Raw genomic sequence first — 12,763 nt, 5'->3', positions numbered from 1 at the left:
ATAGGGCACCTGTTGAGTATAAAGCCATTATTTCAAGGATACAGGTCCCACAGCAGGGTAGCATCCTTGAACCCCCCAGAAAGAACACTGGGTCACTCCTTCCTCTCCTTACCTTCCAAACGAAGGTAGCCCAAGTGAATCCTCCTCTGTCATCTCTGCTGCCAAAATCCCCATTCTGTGGGCCAGCACCCCAATTTGTGTTCCTTAGTTCTCCATCCCTGGTTCATTTGGAGCCACACTGAAAAGTACCGCCCATCCTTACGTAACCCTTTAGTACTGAGAATATTCACGTTAATGCTAACGTGTAACATAACCTTATGTGACAAGCTGACTGACACCTTAGTGCTTATTCGGTGCCAGATACTTTTCTAAGCACTTTACATACATTAACTCATTCAATCCTCACACAAGCTCAGATGTACATGTGGTTAGCATCTCTGTTTGAAGGATGCAGAATCTGAAAGATTTGTTCAAAGGCATCCAGCCAGAAAGTGGCAGAGTGGAATTTAAAGCTGGGCTATGAACTCTGCCACTATGCTGTGATGTGGCTACTATTACTAACAGACGTACGTGCTCACGTTTATTTACCGTATCTGGACCTGCAGTAAGTGCTTCACCAGCACTAGCCCCTTTCATCCAGACCACATTAGGAAGACTTGATCACTAGCCCATTTTACAGAAGAGAAACTAGCAGAGATCAATTACATAGTGACTTTCTTGGAGCCATGCAACTACCATGTGAGACTCCAGATCCATTTAGACTTCCCCACTGCCCCACGCCATCTCCTTAGCCCACACCTCATCACTGGTCCATGGTGGATAGCTCATGGCGTGGCTGGTCTTGATAGGTGCCTTCTCCCGATGGTAGTGCCAAGTCTTTTAGAGGCATCTCTTCTGCAGTCACTATGTTGTTCTAGCCCACTTGCCAGAGCCTAAAATGCCTTCCTTTCCTGATCTGGGCAAGTCACGCACTGTACTTGCAGTGATGATGTCATGCTTTGCATCCTCAAGAGACTTAACAAATAGGGCTGGGTTTTTTTTTGTTTGTTTGTTTTTTGTTTTTCTGACAGTGAGGAGCTCCTTGCAGCTAGATCCATTGCCCCTCCCATTTTAGGAACAAAAATGAAGCTCCCGGAAATCTTTTTGGCATAGGGGATGAGGCAGGGAGAGGAGATAAACCCAGGGATTTGGATTTATCCTGGACCACTTCAGCACCCATTTAAATCCTTTCCCTGAGTATTCTTCCTATAGCCAATGTTGTAGCTTCCCATTGGCACAGTTTCTTCTTTGGAAGATGAGATTCAGTGAACCAAAGTGTCATCATCATGCTCAACGCACTCTCTGTCGAAGAAAACGACTGGCGATCAGTTAAGTGTGTGTTCCTCTGATGCCCTGTGGGAGAATCTTTTCATGAAATATCTTTGCCCCTGGATATTTTACTAGAATGCTCAGAGCATTGATATATTTCCATTTCCTCAACATCCTATCCAACCAAGTCTCCAACAACATATATGTTTATATCTTACAAGGTACCCAAATTAAAAAGCATGTTTCTCAGGCATAACAAAAACCTCAACTCATCGCCAGGATGCACTTTAATACAAGTCCTTCTTGTGTGGAAGTTCAGTGGCCAAAACACAGGGGCTACTCTTCTTAGATTTTCTTTTTTGGAGAGAAATTTAGAAAGAAAGAGAATGAAGCTTAAACGGGGAAATAATGCTCTCTATCTTACCGACAGCAGAAGGAAATTGATATTCTCTCTGCCGTGAAAGGTCAAAATGCCAACTTTGAATTGAACTGTAAAGACTAAATTCTGAACAATTATTCTCTGCAGCAGTTGTAAAAATTTCAGCAAATTGCAGCTGTCTTAGGTCTTTCGCCCAAAAGACCTACTCGTTTCCATCAACAGAGTTCAGTCTCCTTTCCAACCTGGCATGTCCAACCCAGCACTAAATCCCTTTGCAAAATCAGTCCACACAGTGGCACAGCCAAAACCAAGGGCAGCTCAGGCAAACAGCACAGGCGCTAGGTTCAGCTCTTCTGAAAATCATCTTTATACATAAACCGTTGGAAAAAGTCGTAGTTTGAAATTGTTTCAGCGGCCTGGCAATGCTTTTAAAACATGATAACCATCACACTTTACTCCTCTCTGAAAGGTTAGTTTAATCGTAGATCACAAAAAATTGGTTTCCACAAATGCATAATGGTTCATCTATGTCACACTTGAACTAAATGGTTTTTTAAATGGAGCTGAAATTATTTTGATGTGTACACAGTCCTGGATTTCTATACAACCTTTTTTAACCAGTCCATCAGGAACCTTGCCTCTAAAGCCTCATTAATAATTCAGATGTGCTGATGACTTTAAAAGATCTATGGAATTGAAGCTTAGGAAAAAAAAAAAACTCTGCTTGACAAAAAGATAAATGAATGTAGAAAGAAGCTGTAGGAGTCTGGCAAGCTGTAGATCATCTCAGAACAGATTGTAACTTTATCATTCTGTCAGGGGGAATAATTTAAAGCACTTAATCAGTTAGCTTCACTGTGAGGATGTAGCATTATGAATTCCTATCGTCCAATCTGTTCAAATCAAAGTGAACTTAATTATAATAGGTGAGAGAGCCAGAGCAGGAGAAAGGGGAGTGGAGAATGATCCAAGAGAGAGACAGTAGTTTCCTGGGGGTAAACTGAGCTGCTGAACAAAGGGTAGTGAGCAAGCTCTCACTAACCCACTCCGGTGACAGTGTTTACATTGAGGGCTCAGACTTGACACAGCAAGAGAAAGTATAGATCAAGGAGAAATAAGCAGAGCGATCGTGAGCTGATCACAGATGCTGAATTTGTAGATCATTAGCCCATCCGACAGACGCACATGCACACACATACACTTCTCTATCAAGCCAGGTGAGCAATTTTTGTTACGTATCAGTCCAGAACCATGAACAGGGCAGTTGTGAATTGTTCTGATAGGTAGAAGAGAAGCCATTGTCTCTAGAGCAGTGGATGTGCCTGAAAGCTTTTTCCTTTTTTCTTTTCTTTTCCTAAGCCACTAATATGATTCCCAAATTAGAATGTCTTATTTGCCCAGTCTCTTCATATCTGTACACATAGCTGATTATGCAGAAAGTTTCAAATCCTAGAAAAAGGCGGGGGCAAGGCCTGAATCCTGTAAAATACCACTGAAGTGCCACGAGGATACTAGGCCATTTTCTTCCTCTCCCCAGCCCCCGAACACTCTGACTCAGCGTTCTCCCCCAGCCATCTCTGTGTTTAGGGTGGAAATGAAATGCCAAGATGTCGTCAAGCTCCCTTGTCAACAGCTTGGATTATTATAGTCGGTTAAGATATTGCCAGTAGGAATTCTTTTCATGACTGTATACCAACACAGAGCTTTCTTTCTTGAAATAAAAAGCCATCTCAAAACCGTCTTAAAACATTGGTCACCATTCTGATTTTCAGTCTCATTACCCAGCAAAATCTGTGGGCTTCCTTTAAGACCCTCAAAACTGGCTGCAAAAAAAAAAATACAGAAGAGTGGTATATTGAGATATAACTTCAAGTATGTCTCGTACAAACAAAGCTAAGTACAGGTTGGGAAGAGGAGATCCTGCATAAGGTTCCAGATCACTGACTCTGTGTCGGGGACGACTTCCTTCATGTTTCACTCAAATCAGTGAACACACAAATCTTTCCTCAGGCACAGTGTTTATGCCCAATATTTGATATATTCAGCATCTCCTTCCCACCAAACATTCCCAGTCCACTAAAGGAACCCCAGAGAACATTGCTGGAGTTCCTCTTCCAACCCCTCTTTGTTCTCAGAGGTCCTACCCATGGTCCTTGCAAGTCCCAAGGGCACGCTGGTCATTACTTGCCACAGGCAGCAGAGCTGTCCCAGGTTCTGGAATTCTCCCTACACTGCACTCCCTCTTAGCAACTATATTCACTGTCAGCTTCTATCGATTACATTTTTGCATTTTTTTTTCAAGGAACTTTCCAAAGGCTTTACCCTAGGACTAATTAAGCTTCTCATTTCTCCTTCTTGTTCTCTATCCGTTTTGCCCTTTAGCAGAAAAGAAATGGTTTACAGATGAACCGGATAATGCCTATCCCAGAAACATTCAAATCAAGCCCATGAGTACCCACATGGCTAACCAGATCAACCAATATAAATCCACAAGCAGCTTGATCCCACCAATCAGAGAAGTTGAAGATGAATGTTGACTTCCAGGAGACCAGAACTCTTTTTTTAAAGCCTGACAAACTTCATAAATGGTGATGTGACTTTTCTTCCTCTTACATGCTGAATCACTGGTGGAAACGTTAGGATAAGCGAGAATTGCAAGAAAAATAAAGTAGACAGATCTTTCTCTTTGTCTGCCTTGAATATTGCTTCCATGTATTTTGGAAAAGAAAATGATTTCATTTATAAATGAACATATTAAAATAGTCATGTATAGCCTCTAGCATTTTAAATTATTTTTATTTATTAGAAAGAAAATATATTTTTTCTTTTTTTTTCATTGTCCAATATCTTCCCTGTATCTAAACAATGCAAAATCAAAATGAGTAAGTGGCCAGACTCCTTAATATGTATTTCTCTTCTTTCTGTCTTTTTCTTTGAGGAGAATGATGGTCACCACCACAATTGATCGTAATGAAGGCAAATGGATTGCTAAAACAATTTTAAAATGGTCCAATGATGTAAACATGTATTTTAGTAAATTCATATAAGAAGACAAAAGGGGGCAGGTGAATTTCCTGGATGGGTGTGTATTTTAGCTGCACTGACACCAGCTCTTAATAAATGGAAACTTATTTATTTTCACAGTTGAAAGTCATATTTTTGTAGTTTTAGTTTTCATTCTGTATTTCTCCTCCCTTTGTTCGTATATTTAAAGGGAAGACCTTCTTGCAGCTTTGCTACAATTGCCAGATCAGGTTTATCCAGCCAACTAACGATGCCAGGAGGGGTGTGAGCACGCCTGGGACGTGGAAGTTGAGGACCAGACTCACACAAGATATTGCTCTGTTTGTTGTTCTGATGGTGGGGACTCCTCCATGCTGTTATGCTTCCCATTCCCTATCTCCAAACCACCTGCGCAAGTAATTTCAACTCTGGGAGGCTCTGGTGGGCTTTCTCCCCACTCCTCAAATCTCAGAGCTTCTAGCCTGAAAGTTTGTGAACACCAATGGGTAGTTCCACTTAATAATAGGATATGATAACGCAATCATTCTTTTCACTGAGTTTTTGTTAAAAAGTCAGAACATTTTCATGATCAAAGAGACTACTTTTGCCCAGATTTTATTTTTTCCAGCCTTCCTTTAGTTGCTGGGACAAAACACTCAAACTAGCTGCAACAGTGTAAAACATAATAACGACAAAAGGAAAGCAATGAATGCGCTCAATACAGACTGTTAGAAAAGGCCTTTGAAAATGACCAGCAATGAAATCAAATGTATCAGCCACTTCCAACTGTGCTCAAAGATTTTTCTAGCCATCAGACACAATTACCAAATCTCAGAGCTCTGCTGTGGCTTGCATGCTCTCTGTCCCGGCAACTGTTACGTTCCAAACGATTTAGCAAATCTTTCAACTTCAAAATGATCAATCTTTTATACAATCATCAGGGTCTATGAGAAGCATGGATGTGATAGTGATTTTTCTTTTCTTAAAAATGTCAACTGTGGACACTCAAAGAATCCAAACTTACTAAAATATCCCCCAAAGTCCCATGGTATCTATTCCATTAATTCTTTAGGCCATGACCCTGTGGTACTTAGTACATTAGTGCAAATCAGATCAGAGCCAAGCAACGAAATCACCGTGAAAACATATGTCCACTAAGTACTCCAATTACCAGTGTAGGCAAAATGGCTTCCACCTCCGTCTATTCCCTGCAGAGCCAATGTAGTTGTGCTTCCGCCTTGTAGGCGCCGTCCTGAAGTGACTTGTCAGACTGTGGTTACCCTGTCGTCACATTTTGTAGAACTAGTTCTATAAAAGTATTGTGAATATAATGTATGTCCAATTGGATTGTTTAAAAACTACTTATAACCAATCACTAGTCTACACAGCAGACTAAAATGACGTCAGCAGTCTATCTTCAGGCTTATGAATATTTCCTGGTTTCCAACAGAAGTAGAATGGGTTTGTGGGGCGAATCCCTTGTGAGGATTTTACCACTTTCCTGAAAGCTATGCCTTCTTCTACATAATGATTTTGCATTGGGGTCACCTTAGTACATTCACAGCAATCCACGCTCTTCTTTCCTTCATGAACCTTGGTGGACTCTTCTTCACTCTTCTTCCTGATAACCATTTCTGAATTTGTTATAACTATTTGGTATCCTATGGGGCAGGTGATGGTGGCCACCTAAATGATCTTTCCTTAGGGAAACACAGTGTCCCATGCCTCTCAAACCCATCTCTTCAGCCAAGTCGGTCTGGAAGCAGACGTGTAAACTCCGTGACCATCATGGCCAGAGATTTGAATCTAAATTTCTTTTCTTTTCTTTTCTTTTCTTTCTTTTCTTTTCTCTTCTCCTCTTCTCTTCTCTTCCCTTTCCTGTCCTTTCCTTTCCTTCCCTTCCCTTTCCTTTTTTCTTCTCTTCCCTTCCCTTCTCCTTCCTCTTCTCTTCTCTTCTCTTCTCTTCCCTTCCCTTTTCTTTCCTTTCCTTTCCTTTTTTATTCTCTTCTCTTCCCTTTTCTTTCCTTTTTTCTTCTCTTCTCTTCCCTTCCCTTCTCTTTTCTCTTCTTTTCTTCTCTTTTCTTCTCTTCTCTTCTCTTCTCTTCTCTTCCCTTCCCTTCCTGTTCCTTTCCTTTCCTATCCTTTCCTCTTCTCTTCTCTTCTTCTTTCTTTTCCCTTCTCTTCCCCCTTCCCCTCCTCTACCCTCCCCTCCTCTCCTCTCCTCTCTTCTCTTCTTTTCTTTTCATTCAAGTATAGTTGAAAGGAATTTTTTCTCTTGACCAAAATGGCTAAGATGTTTCCCACCAGCAAAGAGCTGCCCCCAAAAACTAATTGGTAGGAATCTATTTTTTCTTCTAAGGTAGAGCAGCAAGCTCATGCAGTTTTGCTTTTGCAATAATGAACTGTTCTCAAACAGAAAATAAAAGCAAGCTTTACTTTTTTATTGAGAAAGTGTGCAAAGTGACTGGTTGGTGGCTCCTTTGGCAAAAACTGGTGCCTAGTAGGTTAAAAGTGACACAAGAACAGAAACAAAATTGTATGACCACTGAAGGGCTCAAGCCAATGCTAGAGCTTCCTGATTAGTTTCTATGTGTTGAGCTCTCTGACTGGGAAGAGGTCATCATTCTACCCCACTGTGACAAACCCGCTCCCACATTTTCTGATTAAATTATCAGCAGCCAATGATAGTCATCATTGGTACAGTCTGTCTTGTAAGACTATGATCTCCCATCCCAGTTTAGCATTCCAGAAAAGTCCTTTACCCAAACTAAAGACTCTTGGGTGCTTTGGGAATCAAAGACTCACCAAGAGGCTATTTTAAAACCACCTATTTATAAAACGTCATCACCACCATCATCTTTCTTATTAAGAAAGCTTTTATTTTCATCTAAGCAATTTTATATTTAAAAATATCACCTTGAACAAATATAAAGTACTTCAAATGTAAGTGATCGTGACTAAGGCATGTTGGGGGACACACAGAGCTCTTTCTTTCCAAAGGTTGGGCATCTTACGATGTATTTTGTGCAAAACTTTATTCAAAACTTTTAAAAAAACAGGGAATTAGAACTGTTCAGTTAGGATTGGAAAGAGGGAAATTGAGAAAACATTAGAAAATTAGAAAATTGGGAATGTTTTCTTTTCTAATATTTTTATGTATTTTGAGAGACAGAGAGAGAGAGAGAGAGAGAGAGAGAAATAGAACAAGTGGAGGAGGGGCAGAGAAAAAGGGAGAGAGAGAATCCTAAGCAGGCTCTGCACTGTCAGCACAGAACCCAGATGCAGGCCTCCATCTGTTGAACCATGAGATCATAACCTGAGCTGAAGAGTCAGATGCTTAACCAGCTGAGCCACCCAGGCACACCTAAAATTGAGGTTGAAAAGGGAAAAAGTGCAACTCCCTTTCTTGTGGTTTGAGTACTCAAGAACTACATCTACAAATAACCAGCTATGTGAGAATGTTCTTGAAACCCCTGGAGTCCCAGGGACCTCATTTGGAAATGAGAGAGATTCATCTAAATGGCCTCCCTTCCAGGTCTGGGAAGCTGTGAGCTTGCTTGGGAGTGGGAGTGTGGGAACAGCCTGTGGAGACAACCTTGTCTTGTGCTGGAATGACGGTCCTCTTGCTGCAATACTCAAGTGATACTCCTGCGAGTAGTGTGCAGTTTCTGCTCTCGAAATGTAGAAATTAAGTTCATTCCTCATTCCTCCATCTTACGGTTTGGAGTCTCCTTAGGTTCAAATGCAATTTCAGACTTCAAGTTCTCTTGGGTCATGGTGTGGTCCAGACTTTCCTCTGTGTTCCCAGGGTCTTCTCCATCTCATCCCTACCTACCTTTTCTCTTGGCACCAGGCTCAAGTTCTAGTCAATTCCTTCATCTCTAACCCATCTCTCCACTTTTCAATATGTAGTGACAAGCTCTGACCCCTGGATTTCTGGGATTTTTCCTCATTTTTTATTTCCACAAGTGGATCTGGGCTTTAGGAAGCAACTGTCTCACTTCTCACTTCATTTCCTGTCCTGTTTATTTGATTTCTTTTCTTTCATCTTAGTATTCCTTTCTTGGTATACCATCTCTGTTACTTACATTCATAAGTCTAATTTTGATCTATCATTCTTAATTTTCAATGAGAATCTCAGTAAAGGAAGAAAGGAAGGAAAGTGGGGCGCCTGGGTGGCGCAGTCGGTTAGGCGTCCGACTTCAGCCAGGTCACGATCTCGCGGTCCGTGAGTTCGAGCCCCGCGTCGGGCTCTGGGCTGATAGCTCAGAGCCTGGAGCCTGTTTCTGATTCTGTGTCTCCCTCTCTCTCTGACCCTCCCCCGTTCATGCTCTGTCTCTCTCTGTCCCAAAAATAAATAAAAACGTTGGAAAAAAAAAATTTAAAAAAAAATAAAAAAATAAAAAAAAAAGAAAGGAAGGAAAGAGCAAAAGGAGGAAGAGAGGTAGGAAGACAGAGAAAAAAAGTATCAAACCAACTGATTTGAACATGAGCCACCTTACTCATAGAAGAACAAGCAAATCCACTCAACTTGGACATGGTGGTCCATTGCAGAATCTGTCAGTTTTCTATTCAGTCCCTAAAGTCTATTTTCTATTCTGTTCCTCTTTGCAGCTTTTGGAATGATGGTAAAATCACCAATCACTGTGGTCTTTGAAAGGGACTTTTTTATTTAGGGCTTGACTCATCCTCTTTAAAAAGCAAAGGGAACTGAGGTTTCATTTGAAACTCACCTGGTAAATTCCCTTTCTGCTCCTCCCCTACTCACCCCATGTTCTCAAAGCACATTTATTTTTCTATTCAGCAGAGATGATTTGACACTCAAATCCCATGGTCATGTAAGGCAGTGATACAGCCCTTTGGATTTGTTAATGGAAAGTGGTAAATAGAAACAATTTCCAGCCAGTTTGTATGGGTGTGGCCATATTGGATCTTTAAGTGAAGTCTACTCTGATTGGTTGTTGCCCATGCAATACCAGTTGTTCATATTTTCAAAATTTCCATAAAATAAGACAGTTCAGAGAACACTTTTATGCTTAATTTTATTTCCCAAGGAACTACAGACCCTACTTAGCCATTGCTTGGAACACATTCGGAAAGTAGCCTGTCTGCCCTGATGCAGAAACCCTTTAGCTGCACACCAGTTGGAGACTGCATTATACCACAGCCTCATGTGGTTAGACTGGGGAAGGAATGTTGAATTAGACTATCTGTACTAGGCCTTCTTTTTTTGCCTCATTTTTTGAAAAAGGGCCTGAGACTCAAGTATCTTAAGACAAGCCAAGTCAGGACATGCATCTAGGAGCTAGGAAGAATGAACAAAAACAAAATGATATAAATAGGATTTTCAAGCACCATCAGCCAGGGGCAGGTGTGTGGTGGCAAGAGTTAGTGCTTTAGAAAGGAAGGAAAGGTTGCATTGAATTATACGGGTTGGGAAGAATACAGAGTGATATAATGCTTGATGGGTTTTGGAGGTGTTTCAATAGGAAATAGATGCCTGGAGAAATCAAGAGAATGAAGGTTTTCCAGGAAGAGGTGATTTAATGGGCCATGGCTCATTGGACGGAATGTGATTTCAATACACAGTCTATTTTGTCTACGGTGACACGATTGTGTAGGGGAGCTGAAGAAATCTAAGATGAGACCTTAGGATGTAGACAGTCTTAAGGGCCAAGGGTTGAGACTTGATTTAGAAAGCTACGGAAAGCCGCTAAAAGTTGTAAATGGAGTGATGAACACCTATGCCTGTTCATTTTTTAGGTTGAAAGTTTTCAAATGTCAGTTCCTCCTGGAAGTCATCATGAGGACATATGCAGAGCTAAATGTTTTCTCAGCAGCAATGAGTTCTCAAGGGTGCATGTTCCAAGTCAAGAACTCAGTATGGGAAGCGCCTGCTCTCCTCAGATGAGTCTTATGGATCATACTAGAAGTTTAGTTGGGGCTGTTAAGGGCTGGTGGGTGCACTGGGTTTTGGGGCAATAACTGGTTCTGGAAAAGGTTCTTTGTGAAAGGGACACTGCCTTTGGACCTCAAGGGAAGAATGATGTGGAAGACTAGGAAAGAAAACAAGAAGACAGGAAGGGGAGCCAGCAAATGTAGGCAGCTGAGCAATGTCGTATTGGATTCATTCAGAGTGGAAGAAGCTGAGAGCTTTCCTTAAGGAGGACCTTGCAGGTAAAAAGGAGTGGGCAAGTGGAGCTGGGGAGAGGGTTCCAGCAGGCCTTGTGCATTTGGAAGTCAGAGCCACTGAGATACTTGTGAAGTGGGGGGCATGGCTGAGTCTTCCAAGGGAGGAAGCATAGGTATGGAAGGTCATCTGGCAGAAGACTGATAGGGGGCTACAGCCATGCTTGTAGGAGCTAAAAGGAATGAAATCGGTAAATGCCGTTGTGATAGGGGATCCAGAGTACTCTAAAAACAGAGAAATGGCAAAAAGGAGAGAGAAACTCTAAGAAAGAAAGGTGAGTCACCTTCATTGGTGCTGAAGGGTATTGGAGATGATGACTCAGAAGTAAAAAGACTCACATGATAAGGGCGAGGACTTTGTTGATGTGTCTTTATCTGCAGAGCTTGTCATGAGGCCTGGCTCAAGGTGGACAGTCAGCTGGCCACTGTGTGTTATTTTGGATGCCATGGGAAATGCAGGGTGGGCAGGACTTCTTGGAGAAGGACTCAAAAGAGAGGGATCTTGAAGTGGGCGTCTTCTTTCCCCTCCCTGTTCATGTCACTCCATTATTCTTCATCCGTTCCTGAACACCACACACACTGGAAGCTTTGGTTTTAGCATTCTTAAAACAAATGTGACCATCCCTTTGCCTTGGTGGCTTTTCTGGACAGGGAGCAGAAGGGGAGAGGTTCTTTGGCCCAGTGAAAACTGACCTTAATGTTTAGGTAGATTTTAAGTTTAAAAAGGTTTCATTTGGTCTGCTTATCCCCTTGAGGACATCTGTGTTTCTTCTCCCCTACCTTGCAATTCAGCAGAACAGGGACAAACGTGACACCAAAGCTCTCCAGTGTCCCTGCCTCTGGAAGCGTTACCGAGATGGCTGTTCAGAATCTTAGATGGAAATGTATACACCGCACTGACACACGCCTGCCAGAGCAAACCAGAGCTTTCCTCACATGGGATTCAGGGTCAGTGTGAGAGGCAGCCAGCAGGCAAGGGATCCCTGCCAACAACGTTGACAGAGCCCCATTTCCACACTAAACCAAAGGCTCGCTGCCCCAGAGCGGCGCACCCCCTTTCCCTTCCTTCCGCTTCGAACAGCCCAAGACACGTTTGACCAGAACTGCAACATTTCAGACATAAACCAAACTCAGCCTGGAAATCCTAATTAAAAACATTCCATTCCCAGGTGGCACGATTGCATCCTGCCTAAAACTTCTGGCCCACATCCCACCACCCAGATGCTGAAGCAAAAGCTTTCCCCACTTAACACCAAAACCTGCACTCAATGTTTCTTCAGGGACAAAGGAAAAAAAAAGTACACTTACACAGAGGTCAGCCTACATATTCATTAAGGAAAAAGAGCGTGGCTTATTCATCTGTCTTTCAAACTTTTGATTGCTGGCATTATGATTATGATTATGATTAATTACCATGACGGATCAGGAATTGGAGGAGAGAATAAATGCCGGTGCTCTGAAATGATCTGCCCAACTCTGTCATCTGTAACAACCAGTGATAACTCTCTTGTCTTGTAAAAAGGGTTTGTACATAACTTGTACATGGTTTCATTTTGTATTTTTCGCAGATTAAAAATTTATGTATTTGTGTTCTAAAACAACGAGTGTTCCTTGTGTTTCTGTAGCACCCGTGTCTGTGGGGGTTTTGGGGGTGGGGTGGGGATGAGGTTGGCAAAGTCCCTGAGTTCCTGCCAGATAGCTTAGCTCTCTCGGATGAAGGCAAAGTTGTAGACTGATAAGAGCCACGGGCTTGCCTTTCGAGTGCCTTTCCAGCTCGGAGTGCACACACAGACCCTTACAGGTCCAAGGAGATGGTCAGCGGGTGCCCGGGCAAGGCTGCGATGCACAGTGGGCGAGAGGGAGAGCCACTGACATTGGATGTGG

The 12,763-nt window shown here is 42.2% G+C and overlaps 1 protein-coding gene across 31 annotated transcripts in view; it reads left to right on the top strand.

Annotated features, from left to right (window-relative positions):
• The window catches only part of KCNMA1 (potassium calcium-activated channel subfamily M alpha 1), a 733,580-nt gene extending 728,739 nt beyond the window's left edge, over positions 1 to 4,841 (top strand). For 11 of the 31 annotated variants that reach the window (XM_043596656.1, XM_043596649.1, XM_043596637.1 and 8 more), the window contains one exon: positions 4,070 to 4,841. In XM_043596656.1, coding sequence (XP_043452591.1) covers positions 4,070 to 4,224 — 155 coding nt within the window. In that variant the 3' untranslated portion in view covers positions 4,225 to 4,841. The remainder of the gene's footprint in view (positions 1 to 4,069) is intronic. The other 20 variants (XM_043596666.1, XM_043596643.1, XM_043596674.1 and 17 more) reach the window with 3 other exon arrangements.
• Positions 4,842 to 12,763: the final 7,922 nt, after the last annotated feature.

The sequence above is a fragment of the Prionailurus bengalensis genome, chromosome D2 (genome assembly GCF_016509475.1).
Source record: "Prionailurus bengalensis isolate Pbe53 chromosome D2, Fcat_Pben_1.1_paternal_pri, whole genome shotgun sequence".
Classification (NCBI taxonomy): Eukaryota; Metazoa; Chordata; class Mammalia; order Carnivora; family Felidae; genus Prionailurus; species Prionailurus bengalensis.
The sequence above is the reverse complement of the archived record's forward strand: the minus strand, read 5'-3'. Positions and strand labels throughout refer to the sequence as shown.